The sequence below is a fragment of the Festucalex cinctus genome, chromosome 17 (assembly GCF_051991245.1).
Source record: "Festucalex cinctus isolate MCC-2025b chromosome 17, RoL_Fcin_1.0, whole genome shotgun sequence".
NCBI classification, from domain to species: domain Eukaryota; kingdom Metazoa; phylum Chordata; class Actinopteri; order Syngnathiformes; family Syngnathidae; genus Festucalex; species Festucalex cinctus.
The window spans coordinates 5231224-5249736 of record NC_135427.1 but is presented as its reverse complement, the minus strand read 5'-3'; the positions used below and the strand labels follow the sequence as shown (position 1 = coordinate 5249736).

At 38.4% G+C, this 18513-nt stretch overlaps 2 protein-coding genes across 5 annotated transcripts in view; both read right to left on the bottom strand.

Moving 5' to 3' along the window:
- fam20cb (FAM20C golgi associated secretory pathway kinase b) overlaps positions 1-5351 on the bottom strand; it is a 117697-nt gene extending 112346 nt beyond the window's left edge. Inside the window, exons 1-2 of one of the 3 annotated variants that reach the window (XM_077502702.1) lie at positions 5331-5351; positions 4578-4731 (exon numbers count right to left, since the gene is read on the bottom strand). The gene's annotated coding sequence lies outside the window, so the exon portion shown is untranslated. The other 2 variants (XM_077502700.1, XM_077502701.1) reach the window with 2 other exon arrangements.
- A 1843-nt stretch (positions 5352-7194) lies between these two features.
- Positions 7195-18513, bottom strand: part of trrap (transformation/transcription domain-associated protein) — an 82300-nt gene continuing 70981 nt past the window's right edge. For both annotated transcript variants that reach the window (XM_077502337.1, XM_077502338.1), the window contains 6 exons: positions 17030-17255; positions 16728-16945; positions 14955-15139; positions 13500-13703; positions 11347-11541; positions 7195-8251 (listed from right to left, as the gene is read on the bottom strand). In XM_077502337.1, coding sequence (XP_077358463.1) covers positions 7967-8251; positions 11347-11541; positions 13500-13703; positions 14955-15139; positions 16728-16945; positions 17030-17255 — 1313 coding nt within the window. In that variant the 3' untranslated portion in view covers positions 7195-7966. The remainder of the gene's footprint in view (positions 8252-11346; positions 11542-13499; positions 13704-14954; positions 15140-16727; positions 16946-17029; positions 17256-18513) is intronic.

Here is an 18513-nt window from a genome sequence, read left to right as displayed (position 1 = left end):
ACCCCGGAAGTAAAATATTGGTATGAAGGATTTTCCAAATATCTAAACAGAAAGCTTTGTTTCAAATGACCAATAAGTAGTAAACTACTAATTTGAACAGTATGGACACATCTCTGACTGAAATGTACTTCAGAAAATAATACCCTATTCATTAAAATCTATTCATGAACAGATGGCACTTTCCCAACCACAACACATCAAATGGCTGAATGTTATTTGGACATCTGGAATCATGTGCACACAATTTTCTATGCATGTCACTTGTGCTGGAAAATAAATAATAGTGGCTCAACATCAAAAGCAAATGTAACAGGAATCATGTGAAAGAAGGGTGGAGTTGAAGTGCAATTATAGTAATTGGAAGCAAAACACCAAACGGTGGTTCCAACTTCACCTGTCTTGCTGTTTTTAAGACTTCATCTGCAACGTGATCATCACGAACGCGTTCAAATTTAATGGGCCCCCCCTCGCACCCAGCATACGCCTCCTGTCTAAACAATAGCAAATCGACAAACGTGACAGTTTATGCACACTTAACTTTCGCGCCGTGTCAGCTCAACGTTCAGCACAAAGTGGCCTCCATAATTAATCGAGCTTTTCTCCGCCATACTTTAGCACAGCTGACGGCGCCAACTGGCAGCAGTCGAGAGAACTTAAAACGCAGCGCTGGGAAATGTGAGGGACTTAACAAATTGGGTTGAATTATTTCAATAACTAGACTAAGTGCAATTTACGGAGAAATTGCGTGGGAATGCTGAATGCAATATTTTTAAGAAAATTGAGAGGCAAATTATGACATGATAACCTCCTGGTTACTGGAAATAGTTCAATGTCTATCCCATTGAAAATGAATGGGGAAACGTTGATATTTAACATTCAATTGTGCAGATACTGTATGTAATGTGGAACCAGTTACATGGCAAAAAAGTGTGGAGAAAAAAAAAATCACAATAACGTATGTGGGAATGCTTCAGCAGTCCCACAATTAGAAAATGAGAGTGGGTACTGTAATGGCTGGGAACCGGGTTTGATTAGTATATCTTAAGGTGTGAAAAAGTCAAACAAAGTGCACTATAGAGCTTGCTTTTAAAAAATAAATAAATCTTGAGGGTGTCAAGCAATTAATTTTTTTTAACTGGAATTAACTTCAATAAACTCACAATTAAACATAAATTTGATATTTGTTGTAAATGTACAATAAGTTTTCATAGTCTTGTTAACATAAGATGTACTGTTAAAAAAAAAAAAGAAAAAAAAAAAAAAAAGAAAAAAAAAGTGTGATATTAATTTGTGTTGGTCCTTTTCCTGCCACTAGAAGGCATAATTGGATTTGTAAGACAGTGATAGCTCAGTGTATTTTTCTTAATCATTAAGATGAAGTAACTTGTCAAATTGTGCACATTTTCATATATATTTTCAAATACAACTTGACACCAGTCTCCATAAATACATACATTATTATTGTGGGAATGCCGAAGCATTGCCACATATGTTATTTTGATTTTTATTCTCCACACTTCCACACTACATTGTTCAAATTTCAACTAGCTTCAAAAATTCACACCTCCCGGGGTATATATTGTCTGATTCCACATTACTTACAGTATTTGCACAATTTAACATTTAATATCAACTCCCCCCCCCTTTCCACGCCCACTTCCGTATATATAACTTAAGTTAGAATTTCATAATTTATCTCTCAATTGACTTCATAAGCATTCCACATGCATTCAAATCTTAGCATTCAGCATTCCCACGCAATTTCTCCATAAATTGCAATTAGTCTAGTTACGTTTATTACTGCTAAATTTTGACGTGGATATTAGTGACGTTAATGGAACTTAAATTAACTCACTAATTTTGACACCCCTAATATATATAACAGAAGAAGAAAAAATCCTACTTCATAAATGTCTCCAAAAGTATCTTTTTAATTGGAAAGGGAGTTCTGTTTTATTCATTTAAACGAAGATAATTTAGAAATAATTACGGCATCTATTCTAAGTAGCTCGTTTATTCTCGTTAAATAGGCTTGAGTAGCCAATCAAATGTTCTGCTGCTACTTTAATACAAATTTCTATAACTTTCCTCTTGCAGTCTCTCCGTTTAAAATTAAGCCTCGAGAACAAATTGTACTTATTTCCAGCAAGGCTGCTGTGTGCCACCGCGCCGCTGTCACCGAGACATAAAGTGACTTTGATTGCTGCATCCCACTTGGGCAATTAAAAATTGGAATAGCAGATTTGAGACACAAAGCCGATGGAGTTGCACTCCTCCAAGTGAAAATGTCATTAGAAGTCCTAATGGGACTCCACTGGCGAGCAACAAAAACAAATCTTCCGCCGTTAGATATGAGATGAAGCCGCTTCCTCCAATGGAGATAAACACGTCGTTGTCGTTTGATTAATACTGTTTGTTTACACGAGGACACCAAAAAGAATTGTGCACGCCCCCCCACGGCGCAACAAGGCCTGAAACAATGAGATAATAAACCATCGGATGCCGGCTGTGACGACTGAAGAGGAGTCGGATGATGGAATTGGAGGGGGAAACGGGATTAGCCAGTTGGTCGCGCTCTCGTCGGTTCTCGTCCGTGTGGCCCCTGAGATCGCGTGAGCCGCAATTTTTATCAATATGTGCCACATGCACATTAAAGTGAGGGGTGGGCCGCTGTGTCAAGGGACCACATTTGACAGACAAGTTCATTTTTATGGGGAGGTCAAAACAAAAATGACATTAGGGATCAAATGTACTGAAAAAAAAAAATGATACAGTACATTTAAAATACAGTAAATAACATCTTAAATATCAAATTTTGGGAGTGTTTGGATTCATTTTCTCAAAAATGGGCTAGACTCACCTGTTTTTAACAATTTTGACATCACAAGACAACCAATGGTTACAACCAACCTTCCACAAAACCACCTTAAAAACAAAAATTGGAATATATATTTGATAAAATATGCACTACACAAAAAAACATTCGGTCAGAATGTAAGGAATTAAACGCCCCCCCCCCCCAATCATATTTAATTCATTGCGGTTTCTTCTGGTGTGCAACTTGGCCACCAGGGGGCAGTAATGCAAACAAACAAGCGTTTCAACCACTGTAACTTGGTAAACTACGGTAATTTGACGATACAAAATAAGTGCCCATGATTATTATTATTATTATTATTTTATTACTCATTTCACACTTTCAAATACATTATTAGTTTTACTTTCTGTTTACAACACTTCAAATATGTTGTCATGCAGATGCTAGTCGTTAGCATTGTGTTAGCATTAAGCTACACGGACTTTTCCAAGGCAAAACTAAATAGTTTTAATTTAAATATACAATGTGTTTATTTCTTGCATTTATGGCAAACTTAAAAATTAAACGGCTTGAAGCCTCTTTTTGAAGTTGTTGAGCATGCATCTCAAATTCCTGCTTGCAAGTCACTGCAAAAAATAAATTAAAAATATAAAAAAATAAAAAATAAAATAAAATTAAACCTAAGTAGGGGGCGCTAAAGACCCATTTTTCAGTTATCATGTATGGCGATATTAAAATATCAAATTTTTCGCCAGGCCCGTTCTGTGTGTAAAGTTTGGCGAGTTTTCGTTCACATTTAGTGTCTCAAAAATGTGATTGTTTACAGAGAAGAACAACAACAAAGAAGAAGAAGATGAAGAAAAGAAGAAAAACAAAAAGAAGAAAAACAAAAAGAAGAAGAAAAGAAAAAAGAAAAAAAAGAAAGAAAAAAAAGAAAAAAAAGAAAAAAAAGAAAGAAAAATAACAACAACAACAACAACAAACAAGAATTCCTTCAGGAACAAAAATGGACCTCGCAGCGATTGCTGCTCGGGCCCTAATAAATTACCCAACTACGGCTTGTAAATTGTATATTTAAAAAAAATAAAAATAGTATAGATCTGCTGACAAACTGAATGTAGATAAAGGAGCAATTATATGCTTTAGTAGGAAAGAAAGAAAAAGAAAGAAAGAAAGAAAAAGAGAAAGTAAGAAAAAGAACGTAAGAAAAAGAAAAAGAACGTAAGAAAGAAAGAAAAAGAAAGAAAAAAGAAAAAGAGAAAAAAAAAAGAAAAGAAAAAAGAAAGAAAAAAGAGAAAGTAAAAAAGAAAAAGAGAAAAAAGAAAAAGAGAGAAAAAAAGAAAAAGAGAAAGAAAAAAGAAAGAAAAAAGAGAAAGTAAAAAAGAAAGAGAAAAAAAAGAAAAAGAGAGAAAAAAAGAAAAAGAGAAAGAAGAAAAAGAGAAAGAAAAAAGAAAAAGAGAAAGAAGAAAAAGAGAAAGAAAAAAGAGAAAGTAAAAAAGAAAAAGAGAAAAAAAAGAAAAAGAGAGAAAAAAAGAAAAAGAGGAAAAAAAAGAAAAAGAGAAAGAAAAAAGAAAAAAAGAAAAAAGAAAAAAAGAAAGAAAAAAGAGAAAGTAAAAAAGAAAAAGAGAAAAAAAAGAAAAAGAGAAAAAAAGAAAAAGAGAAAAAGAAAGAAAAAAGAACTACCATTAAGCATCTACATTATCATCCATATTGATATTATTGTTTTACTCTGAAAGCACACGCGCACACACACGCTTACCCATCATCCTCAGAGGATAAGGACCAGTGGAGGGGGAAGATGGCGATTTGCGATCTATTTGTGTTTGTCCTCTGAGGTATGGGCTCTGTGCTGATCCGGTGCCCACACCTTCACTCCCACTGGAGCGCATCAATCACCGCCACCCTTTTCCTCACTAGAAAGAGGAGGCGACGGCAAGGGGGGAAAAAAAAAGAAAAAAAGTTGGTGAAATGGTGACATTCCAGCCTTCATTTCACTTACATCAACCGGCCATTTTGTTCGTACAGCACTTGCACAACGCGAGTTGTTTTGTTGCTTAAATATTTTTTACACTTTAACAGCTTTCCTACCGTCATTCAAAGTGTCAGTTGAAAAACTGATACAAATGAAAATCATAATTTAAAGTGAAACAATTATTTCTACATTACAGACAGGTTGGAACTCAATTAAACGATATTATGTTGTAATTTCATGCAGTTAATTGCTAGTCGCTAGCTAGTAGTTTTTGATAGTAGCTAGCTAACTATTATATGTTACTATCAGGTCGGAACTGGGAGATTCCAAGCGGAATATGTCCAACTTCCCACCTTCCTCGAATGCAACATTAGTGAGGGTAGAGAAAGTTATGAACACTTTGAGGAAAACCCCCCCCAAACAAAAACAGTCAAGCTACCTGTCACAATTCGGCTCCGTTGTTTCCCCGAGTGTTGTTTTCCCATTCACCTCTCCATTGTTCCATTCAGACACACCCACCTCATTAGCCGCGCTGCTCACCTGGTCGCGCAGGTGCTTCAAATCAGCAATCAGCCACCATTTTGGCCTCTCCTGCTCGCGCTGGCTTATCAGATTGTTTGTCAGCTCTTATCAAGGCTTTTCAGCACTCTACCTTGATTGAGCTCCCATTTTTGACGCGCCCTTGCTTATTTTCCTTACTAATCACCTCAGCATTGTGGTTCCCAAATATACACTGCTTGCGGAACATTACGTGTACATTTTCTTTCTTTTTTAAACGATTTTTCACGAGTTATATGAATTACACATTACAACGGTAGAGAAACAGCTGGAGCCACAAGTGGCTCCCTGGGATCTAAAAAAAAATATTTGGGAAAAAAAAAAAAGTAGAAAATAATCATTTTAAATATTAAATTAAAATAAATGTAAATAAAATTAAATAAATTATTTTTAATAAACATTTGTATTTTTTTAAGTTATTTATTCAATTAATGATTAAATTTTAAAAAATGACTAAATATTTTTTTTAAAATGTCAGTCCAAATTTTTTAAGTTGTCGAAAAAAAAAAGAGACACAAAAGATAGATGTAAGTTTTAAAAAAAATTGCCTAAAAATGTCCAGAGTGACCACAAAATATCCAAACAGGAAGAGGAAAAGCAGAAAATTAACATAACATGTCCAAAATTGCCAAAAATGTCAGATAATTTAATCTTTTTTTTTTTAAGGCAGAAACTAAAATGTTCAGAAACTATAAAATGTCCAAAAACAAAATAAATCCCCAAAATTATATAAAATGTCCACAAAATTGCAAAAAAAAAAAAAAGGTCATAGAATTGATTTTTTAAAAGCAGAAAATAAAATTCATAAACTATAAAATATCCAAAAACAAAATAAAAACCCCACATTACATAAAATGTCCACAAAATTGCCAGAAAGTTTTTTTTTTAAAGGCCGAAAATAAAATACTCATAAACTATAAAATATCCAAAAACAAAAGAAATCCCCAAATTACATAAAATGTCCAGAAAATTGCTAAAAAATGTCAATTTATTTATTTATATTTTTAAAAAAGGGCAGAAAATAAAATGTTCATAAACTATTAAATGTCCAAAAACAAAATAAATCCCCCCCAAATTACATAATGTCCACTAAAATGTCATAAAATTGCTAGCAAAAAAAAATCTGAAAATGTCAAAAAAATATATATAAATAAATAAATAAATAAAAAATAGCTATAAAATGTCCCAAAAAAGGAAGAGGCATAAAATTACCATATGGACATAAAATTGCCAAAAATTTTACAGAAAGGCAGAACATTTTAAAAATGATTAAAAATAAATAAGAAATAAAAATCCAAAAACACAAAAAAAGGGAGAAGAAAATGATTGGATTTTTATGGTGCAGTTGTAATTAGCTCTTATTGGACTAACACTCTTTCATTCATCACAATGTTTTATGGCTTCAGACAATTTTTTTTATTTGGCCTAAAAATGTCTCATTTTGACAGTCAAGTTTGCCGACCCCTGCCCAAATGGAACTGATACATTCATAGCGTGCGGATGTGAGAGAATTCTGTCACGTTAGCTTGTTGTTGCAAATATGTCGAGGCAAAAGGATGCAATTGTTGTAAGTGGAGCTGGAAGTCGTGTTTATGGGCCGTCCGACAGCGCGTGTAAGTCAAGCGCGGGCGGCCTGCTGGGAGATCTAAAGGCCAACATTCATCAAGCGGCAGGGGAGGAGGCAAAACGCCTCAACACACTTCCACAGAGCTTTCGAATCGGGGGGGTGGGGAGGGAATGACCCCCAAGGTTATTGTCGGCCGACGAGAGAGCAACGCCGCCGCCGCCGCCGCCGCTCCGTAACCGTCGAGCGGCTGCGGGATGACTGCAATCAAGTTCCGAAACGTCGTTTCACAGCGTGAGTTACGATCACGATAACATCCAGGAAGCTCGTCCTTCAGGGCGATTATGACGGCGACAAAGTGATGCGGGAGAGTCAGGCACAGATGGCGATTAGCGGATATTATTGCAATTTTATAACCAACTTCAAGAAACTAAGGAGAGAAGTAATTGGAAGTTTTTTTTTTTGTTTTTTTGTTTTTTTAATGACGGGCACAGCTGAAAAGAAAGTTTCTGCACGTATCAGCAAATCTAACGTCATGTTTTTTTTGTTCAAAAACTGCATTTTATTAAAACAAAATGCTCATGTGCAACAACTGGGAGGCGGGCTTCTGTAACAAAAATAAGCGCTAGGCACAAAACGATGAAACATCTGTTTGTTTGTTTTTTTAACCATGTTGTAGTTCAAAATCTGTAACAAAAACATTTTAGTTAGAAAAATAAATACAGGTTGATTGATTGTACAAAGTGGAACCGTCATGACCCATCCAGCTCGCATTAACAATGAAATCTTTATAAAAACATTTCAACATTTATTCATATTTGTCGCCTTCCAAAAATAATGGATAACCATTTTTAGGCCACTATTTGAGGAAGGTGATGAGATGCTAAGATGCTTTTTGTCCTAAAAAAATGTTTTTCCACACTACTAGTACGCAATTCAACTCCTGCACTAGAAACGACTCGGCTCAACACCAAAATTAACGCTAGTAGTTGTGCTACTAGGATGGATAACAAATCAATGTTGCAAAATATGTCAAAGATTTTTTTTTTTTTTTTTAGAGCCACGGATGCCAGGCAGGGTCCATCCGGCACAAGTTGTCCAGGCTGTTGGCGGCGGCCACCAACGTGTTGACTTTACTCTCGCCCCCCTCGAACTGCGCCAGGTTGTGCAGGCGGTTCATGATGGCGGTGACGGCCTTCTGGACCAGCGACACCAGCTGCTGGGAGTCCATGTTCTCGGGCTGGCCGGCCGGGGACAGGGGCATGGACGTGTCCTCCTGCGTCTTCTTGTGCCAGGCGATGATTTCGTCGCGCAGGACGGCCTTCAGGATGCCGTCCACCTGGGAGGGGAAAAAAAAACAAAAAAAGAGAGCAATTGAATTTGTGCCCTGTTTTGCTTGTAATTGCGTCATAGACGGACGGCATAATCCAGTGGTTTGCTCTTCACCGTTCTTTCGTGGTTTTAGATGTTTGTTTTAGATTTGTATCCTTTTTTTGAGGACCCGTTATTTACAAAAAATGTAAAACTTGGTGGTTAAAGTCATTTTTTTTGTCACAGGTCAAATTGTAGTTTTGGTTTTAAAAGGTCCATCCGTCCATCTGTCCATCCAACCATCCATCTATCCGTTCATCCGTCCATCTATCCATCCGTCCGTCCGTCCATCCATCCGTCCATCAATCCGTCCGTCCGTCCATCCAACCATCCATCTATCCGTTCATCCGTCCATCTATCCATCCATCCGTCCATCCGTCCGTCCGTCCGTCCATCAATCCGTCCGTCCGTCCATCCAACCATCCATCTATCCGTTCATCCGTCCATCTATCCATCTGCCCGTCCATCCATCCGTCCGTCGATCCTAGAAAACTGGGATTCTGTAATTTCCATAATTTTCTAAATAGGGCTGTGCAATTAATTAAAATTAAATTAGAATTTCAATTATTACACTCCAGGATTACAAAATCAGCATAATCATTAAAAAAAAAGAAAGAAAAAAAAAAGAAAGAAAAAACAACCCTAGTCTTAATATAGTTTTAAATGTAATCCTTTAAATGCCACGGTATCCGTTTGGCACACAAATTTTAGACATTTGTTTGGTTGTGAACTTCAACTCATTAACTAATTTTAATATTTTTTTTAAATTTAGACGTATTTTTGTTGTTCGTGAGATGCAAGGCATTTTTTTTCACCCCCAATGACAATTTCTTAGTCGGGCCATTAAAGAGTTAAGCATTTTCTTGTTTTGTATCAAAACATAATCGTTATTTCAATTATTACTAAAATAATTAATCAAGCAGCCCTATTTCCAAATACAACAAAAAACAAAACAAGACACACCACTGTGAATATTGTTGAATTGCACGTCATCCGTCAGAAAACAAAACAAACCCAAATAGAAATATGTATTTACTTTGACAACGGGTGTGAATGATTTGCGTCTTAACCAAAAATGTGGCTGGCAGCCGCCACATTATCGCTGCTTATGAGATTCCAAGCTAATTGGAGAACCGTCCGGGTTTATGTCAAAGTCATCATTATGCGTCTGAGAATGTTGTTTATATGGGCACCAATCTGGAGGCGAGCCTTTTCCGCAGTCGCGTGTTTAAAATGAAAACTATTGTATATAAGGCTTATGTCAAACAAACACAAAAGGCAAACTCCGATTTCGGGCGTGCCAGTTTCCCTAGTGGTGAAAAGTGTGCGGCGTTAGCAGCTCATTATGGTGACTTGAAACACGCAACCAGCTTGAACCGCAACATCAGTTACGTCACCTAACTAGGTCGACGGTTCCAGCATGTGACGTCGCTTCTGCTAGGTTGCTAAAATGCTTGTTTACCCGGATGATTGTCACATATTGGCGTTGCCCCCTGGTGACCACGGCAGCCTGGACGAGCCCACATGCTTTCCGCCTATTAGCATGTGGAGACCTCTGCTTTACCAAAACACTCCACATGGCCGTCGTTAGCACCCTGCCGGGTTATGTGAGCTAAAACGAAGCCTGCTGCTTAGTCGATGCGCTGCCTTTGCTTAAAACAAACATTTTGTCGAGACTCAAAAGGTGCCGGGTAAGCAACGGGACAACTACAATTGTTGGAAAATACGCAAGATGGAGAAAAAAAAAAAAAAGAGCACCTGCTGTTAATCTGTGACATGTTTGCAATTCTGCTGAATGTAAGGCAACATTTTCATGGCTTGCTGTTGCATCATAATGGAAGTGAAAAATATCTGAACGTTACAGAAGTGCCGACGCACGCACACATGGCGAGACACAAACGCACAAATACATACAGACACGTACACAAACCAACGCGCATGTACACAGATACACATGCGGACACGCAAACCTACATGCAAAAATCACATGAATGCATAGACACACAAACGCACCATATCATATTGTCTACGATATTACCGGTGTATATTTTTTGGGTGATACGAATTTGAAATATCGCAAAATTGAGGTGATGACGTAATGCGTAACATTATACGTGAGCATACTTGGCCCAAAATCTGTCATGGTCAGGATGGAATAAGGCTGCGCATGTGTGTGGATGCAGTAACACACAATATTGATTTCGAAAAGTCAAGATTTGACGTGTGCTTTGCTGTGTTGGGCAATTTCAAAATCAGCATAATCGTAAAAAAAAAAATATATATATATATTTATGAATAATAATTTTGAGTTGCTGAACTTGTTTGAGTTGCTTAAATTTATACATTTGCAGCTTTTTATTTTATCTTACCAATTACAAGTTTAATACATTTAGTTTTATAGAAAACGAACTTGCATAATTAGTGTTTCAAAATAATGTTACTTTTCTTTAACTTTTTCATGTTTAAACATTTTCTTGTTTCGCACCAAAAAAATGAATGATTGTCCTAATCGTGATTGTAATTATTACTAGTGATAGACCGACATTTGAAGACGATACACATTTGCAGTTAAAAAAAAAAAAAATACATTATCAGAGCTCATACTAAAAAAATCCCAATATTGTGCTTTTGTACATAACAGCAATGCATATAAAGCACCGACAATCTCTAATAACAATATTGAGACGCTTGTTGGCTTCACAAGCAAATTAGGTTCCCCTTCATCGGACAATTAGAATAGATTTTAAACATAGAAGCACAAAACATCCCGAATGAAAATTAAATTGAACTAATAAACTAGCCACTTAGAGGGTGCTAGAACTGCACAAATGGGAATCAACCTGACTTTTTTTTTTTTTTTTTTTTTTTACTTTTTTGTGTTCCTTTTAAATATTGTGCACATGACGACGACGATATTGTGGCAGTTTTAATATCACGATATCACGGTATTGCCCTTATTGTTACATCCCTACAACATATACGCCCAACACACACAAACCACTCATGCAGATAAACAAACGCTCAAATGAATCCTCACACAAACTTCCTTCCACGAGCGCTCACCTTAAAGTTGGGCTGCGCGAAGCAGCGCGCCACCGCGATCATGGAGGCGGTGAGCGGCCCGGAGACGCCGATGGTGGTGAGGAACTCGGAGATGTTGGGCGTCAGGCGGAAAGGAACCGGCCGGTTGGCGTCCAGGTCGCCCGTGGCGTCGTTGATGTCGAAGCGGAAGTAGGAGACGTTGAGCTTGCCCGTGTCCTGCCGGCAAGCGTGGAGACGGTTGAGCGGCGCGTCCAACCTTGAGAGTGCGCGTGAGCTGATGGGACACTTTAGGAAAGGGCGGCCTACGAAACGGGCCGTTATTGATCCGTCCTCTCAGACACAGTCACGCGTCAAAACTATCAGCAGCTGAACATCGATAATCCTCATTTCGCTCTCCTCCCTGCCGGACTTAAATATATACGGCCCAAGTTTTCATCTTTAAGCCTGCATTTAAGGGCGAGAAGACTTCGACACAAGCCGCCATTCGGCTCATGATAAGCTCCCTTATACCGAAGGGTGAGAGCTTTGATTTCACAGCCCGCGTTCTCGCCAAAAGCGAGGGATGGCGATTCGCCGGCGCGTTTGCATTAGGGGTGTGCCAACAAATCGATTCATTAAAGAATCGAGATTCTCATGTATTAATCGAATCGATATTAATATCCAAAAATCGATTTTATTTCAATTAGAAATGAAGAAGGGAAAAAGGCAATTGTAGCCCACATGCTGTTTTTGTGGAAAAAGGCACTTGCAATACAAAATTAATAAATGTTTAAACAATTAAGAAAAAAAAAAAAAAAGACACTTTATTGTCTCTATTTGTCATTTTGTCTTGCAAAGCAGACTGGAGTACATCATGACAATGTTGTGCAAATCTGTAAATTGAAGCAGAAATCATTTGTCAATCAAATAATTTTGAATCGAGAATCGATTCTGAATCTCGCTGTTTTTATTTATTATTTTTTAGTTTATTATTATTATTAAAATTCTTGGCTGAAACAGGAAATGAGGAAGCCAAAGCTAAAAATTGAAACTGTTGCGTCATCACAGGATCTTGCTGCTTTGGCCATAAACATCTTTCAGCCGAAAAACCAAAATGCAATTCTGGGCCATTTCCAGACGAAAAGTAGCCAACATCAGGGCATTTTGGCTCTCCTTTCCCACATGCGACGGCATTAAAGCATAAGTAGTGGACCACATATGTTATGAAGAGAAATTGTATTTAGTCTTTAAAATAATGGTACAAATATTTTTTGTGCTTTTGCATATCCAGAAAAATGCTACAGCATATTAACCGATTTATTTGTCTCGACACCCCATATTTTTTTATTATTTCAACTGTCAACTGCCATTTTTAGTATCTGTCACGGGCCACAGAAAAATGGATGACAGGCCGCAAATGGCCCCCCGGGCCGTATTTTGGACACCACTGCCAGACTTGAAATAAATGATGGCAGGGTTTCTCCTAGCAAAGTTGCTAAGCCTGTTGGTCAGGGACAGACTGGGGACTACATTTGGACGAGGAACATGTGGTGAATTCTATTCGTCAAGGGGGGCGGGTCGGACGACCAACAACATCCAGCTGTTAATATTCATCGTTCGTCAACGGTGCTTACAAAGTGCTAAAACGTAAATAAGGTCCTAAGCTAGGTAACGTGACGTTTCTATTTAAACAGGGCGGGTCACGTGTCGCTGATGTCCTCTGTCCTTGCAGTCTCCATCTTGGCACGTAATCCCCGTGTGTCTAATGGGATCTGCCGAATGGAACAGGCAGAGCTGGGGGCTTAATACCAGCGCTTTAGCTGCCCGGAGGAACGCCTGTCAGCAAAGGGCGATTGGGATCAGAGGGGACGGGCGGCCGAGTGACACGATGATCTTTCATAAACGACTTTGAAGACGCCATCTGAACGGGGAAATTGAAACATCTTTGATCGAGGGAGTGCATATGAACGTTGTGTCAAAACATCCGTTGCATTTATAGCGGCTGCTTGACTGATAGACGGGAATGTGAATGTCACGGGGGAGAAGGATGAGTCAATAAAGACGGATGGAGAGGAGGTAATGGTGATCTCAACGCATCGATATGAGCATGTGCCTTTATGTTAAATTTGGGAAAAATCAAATAAAAAAAAAGACCATTTATGCTTCATTTATTTTTTTGAAAGCCGTTGCCCTACCTGTGCAATCTGCAGCATCTCTGGGTTGAGCCGATTCAGATGGAGCATGAACTCAGCCAGGCCGATGAGAGCCAGCTGGATGGTGAACATTTTCCGGAAGGTCCAGTAGTCGGTGGCGTTGGGAAAGGTGTGGAGGGCCCACTCCTTCAGCATGCTGCGTGGCACCATGTTGCCCTGGACCTCCTTCAAGATGTCCCGGAGCACCTGGGGGCCACGGGGAGAAGTGCAGAAGAAATAATGGTTAGTATTATTTCCCCCCCCCCCCAAAAAAAATGCTATGGAGGGCCAAAACTGCCAACATTAAAAATAAATGCATATTTAAAAAAAAAACAAATACAAGTGAAAATAAAAACTGCTATAATAAATATAATTCAAAAAATAAATAAATTGTATAAATTAAGCATGAAATTATTATTATTATATTAAATAAATTTAATAAAAATAAAAAAAATAAAAATAAAAATTATATATATATATATATATATATATATATATATACACACACACATGTATGTGTGTAAATTACTGGCAATTTGATTCCCGATATAAATCTGTGAGTCAATTACTGTATTTCAATTTTTTTTTTAACTCAAATTTAGAAAATACTAATCAGTAAACTTGTACACTGTAATATTTGTATGATCATGTATTTTATATGAAACTTCAACACTGTATTTAACAAACGGGTTGCAATCTGTTTCATGTTTGAACAGCATTAAGATCAAATTTTAAGGCTTAATTTTCGATTAAAAAAAACAAAAAAAAACATTCTTCCATCCTTAAAGTCCGAACCCTAACCCTAAGTAAGACTTTTTGTTGAATATTTTCATCAAAAAATAATTTTAAATATCTACTACGCGCTTTAATATCGCGATATATTGCCGAATAGATTTTTCTTACCACCCCTAATATATTTCTTTAATATATATTTGTTTTTTGTATTTCATTTTTGAATTCGTTTTTTTTTTTTTTGTATCTGTTTTTATTTTATTCATGTATTTATTTTTAATTTTGGCAGTTTTGGTCCTCCATATGAGGCCGAGTTCACTTGCACTGGATGGACGTCCGAGCGTTTGCCTCATTAACTCATTCACTCCCCAAAACGTATTTATACGTTTTTTTAGGTTTTTGTTTGCTAGAGTTTTTGTATGAAGGCTTTGATGCAGTTTCTGACCTGAAGTGGTCGCTTAAAACGATGGTAGTTATTACCAAGTATTTTCAACAGGTTTGTGAATAATGGTGAAACTTAGCTAATTCTAACGCTAATTCTAACGCTAATTCTAACAGATAAAAAAATACACCGTGTTCTTTTTTTCCTGATGAAAGAAGAGACATTTTTCTATTGTTAGGTTCCATGTTTTTATCGCAATAGAACATGAAAATGGCTGGGAGTGAATGAGTTAATGAGCGCAATTTAATTGTGTCCATAACGTACATTTCAAGTGTCCTCCATACCTGGTGGCTGGCCTGTGTGCCTCTGGCTTGCACGGTGGCCAGGCGGTCGTAATATCTGGAAATGGGGTTGTCGTGCTCGATGCCCTTCTTGGCGCAACGCTGCTTGTAGATTTCCACCAGTGACAGAGACGAAGGGTTGTCCTCCACTAGCCGCATCTGAGGAGACACCGCCACCACTCTCGGCACTAGAAAAAAAATAAAATAAAAAGAGGTTGGGTTAGAGATGAAGAAGGTGAGCTAAACATAAACTGTTCTTCAATGGCACGTCAACAGTATCAGTTCAACCGCAGACTGAGCTGTGCAACTGAAATATTTTCGAGCTGACGGCGTCTAAAACCAAACAGGGTCAAAGACGGCTGCGAGTTGCACCGCACAGTCAAAGGCAAGCAAACCTAAACATTTACATCCGCCGGCCGCTCAATTCCAAACAACACCGGCCATGCCAGATTTGAGGAGTTGTGTTGAAATGCACCGTTGAATTCCGCATCCTTACGTGCCCCTTAAACAAACCAATCGAGTGCATAAAATGGAGAGGAAGGCAAACATCTGGGTGGAGGCAAACCACAGGGGAATGTTGCGGGAGGACACAGCGGGCTTGAGAGGGAACTGAAATTTGGTGTGGTGTGCCGGAGGCAGACGGAGAGAAAAAAAAGAAACGAGTCACATGACGTTCTGAGTGGAATGCAGCGTTCCTGATTTCCAAAGGTTTACTGTAATCACATTTTCGGTAAAATTCTCTAACCTCTATAGAAGGTGCGCAAACCGATGATGAGGGTGTGCGGATGAATACAGATTAAAATGCTTCGATGTGTGTGAATTTAAAAATTGGAGCTCATTGAAAAATTCATCAACCATAACCACGATTCAGCTGAAAAGAGAAGCTAAAAATAGACAGGAACGTGATGCTGCTCGGATTGTGAAAATCCACAAATAAGTTCACACGGGTTAGAAGCTGGGAGAAAAAAAAATATCACAGCTGAACATTTATTTTACATACAAAATCGTGCAAATGAGTCACTACAACACAATGAAGTAATAATGAATGTGATAAAAAATTATATTTGTGGGGACTGGTGACTACCGGTAGTTGTAAGTTGTGGCTACAAGTCAAACAATTACTCTGAATTTGAAAAGAAAAATGTACTGTTCCTGTCACCAATGTACAACACTAATGCCATCTAGTGGCAAAAAAAACCCTAAACATAAATCTATAATTCAATGTTTTACACTCCTTTTAACTCATTCACTCCCAGCCTGAAGCCTGAAGACTGATTTTGTAAGTCCCACAGAATATTGTGTTCTACTGCTACAAAAACATGGAACCTACCAAAAGAAAGATTAGAGTCTCTTCATCCATCAGGAAAAAAATATATATTTGTATCTGTTTCCGTTTTGCAGCAATTAGCATTATAACATATCAAAGTTTCATTATTATTCACATTCCTGGTGAAAACACTGGCAAAAAGAATTGGTTGCAACATGGTCCTGGCTGATCTTTTTCTCTGCTGCCACCTGCTGGATGTTTTTTTTTGTAATAACTACCATTGCTTTCAGCCACCTCTTCATGTCATTATAAGTTGCATCAAGGTATAAATAATATGTTTTGGAAGTGAAGGACAAAGCATTAAAAAAAAAAAAAAAACGGATTTATACACATTTTTCGGTTTGATTGAGTTAAGTTTCTTAAGTAATTACTCTAAAATGACTGCACTTTAAACATCGCTGTAAATCTGCTCAACATTTGAAACGCCAGTGCTTTTTCTGTGGTCTTACCAGTGAAGAAGAGATGTCTTTTGGTGGTCTCCTTTCTCTTCTCGAGACACGGGTTGAGGAGCCGAAGGAGCTGCAGAACCCTCTCCTCGCGTCGAGACTCGGTCAAGCAGGCGTCATTCATCACCAGGTAGGGGTAGATCTTGCCATTGTGGCCCCGGATGTACAGCCGCCGTGCTGCGGTGTTGTGCTTCTGAACAATCTCCACTCTGGGCATGAACCTGAAGAGCGGAACAGACCAGGAAATCATATTTATGTTTATGGGTAACGAACGTTTCGATATGAGATTTTCCAGCGCCTGTCACCTGGCAATCTTGATGTAGTAGTGCGTCGGCTTGGGCATGAGGAACTCCCCCGGGATCTCCACCTCGGCGGTCTGAGCGGAGAAGTTGCTGAGGAAGCGGCACTTCTCCTCAATGAGGAAGAACTTGGGCAGCTGCTTGGTCTTGGCCTCCAGGATCTTAATCCACTTCTTCAGTTTGGAGATCAGATTGTGGAGTTTCATGGAGCCGGGCACGCTGAAGTCAAAGTCTGGTGGGAGAGGAAGGCTAGAAGTTAAACCGGGTCAACATTAGAAACATCAAACAATGACTAATATGCTAGGGAGAGTAGGGGTGGGAACCTCTGGGTACCTCAAGTCAGGTCAGGTCAGGTCAGGTCAAGTCAGTTCAAGTCAGTTCAAGTCAAGTCAAGTCAGTTCAAGTCAGTTCAAGTCAGTTCAAGTCAAGTCAATTCAGGTCAAGTCAGGTCAGGTCAAGTCAGGTCAAGTCAGGTCAGGTCAAGTCAGTTCAAGTCAAGTCAAGTCAAGTCAAGTCAGTTCAAGTCAAGTCAATTCAAGTCAGGTCAAGTCAGTTCAAGTCAAGTCAAGTCAAGTCAAGTCAAGTCAGTTCAAGTCAAGTCAATTCAAGTCAGGTCAAGTCAGTTCAAGTCAAGTCAAGTCAGTGCTTTCAAACAGCCTGAGCTGTCACAAAGCGCTTTACAGAAACACAACACCACCAACAGAACAAAAAGATTAGCAGCAACACAATCGATACGATATGCGATACAAGGCTCACGATAACGATTATCTCGCGATATGACGATACCGTGATTATCGATATATTGGTCCGGTAATAAATCCAAGATCATCTACGATGTAACTACTCAAGACATAAACTCATGTTTTTTTCAACGAGAAAGTACTTTCTTTTTGTGCCATTACTGAAACACAATATTAAAACTGTCTTCTTCATAGTGAGTACTTTAGTGTATTTTTTTTAAACAAATGTGTTCTTAACATCGACAACTTTGCGTCTTCTGTTGTCACTCAAGAAAATGCACTATATAAATACAGGATGTATACACATGAACTCCTTCTCAATTTCCACGTCTGGGCTTCTGTTAATGTGTGGTGGTGATTTTTCCCCCGCCACGCTTATGAGGCGCTCCCCCTAGTGGCCCGCCAAGAAAATGCTCAATAAGTAATGAACAATTGGAGACATTATTGTGGCTGTATATTAACTACAAATATCGATACTTGGGCGTGGGCGTATCAATAATCTATCCGTCGAGAACATATCACGATTTACCGTGATATCGAAATATCGTTACACTCCTAACCGAGAGGTTTACTGACACTGACTTCATAGCATAAGGCCTCAGTGACCTTGAAAAATGCAAACCTTCCAGACTGCTCCACTGGAGCTGATCTCAGCTGCCAAAAGTACAAGGCTGGAACCGTAGTGGGCAGCTCCCAGGTGTGCTTGTGCACGTGTGACCGTTAACCTTCAAGGTAACTGTATACATCCTA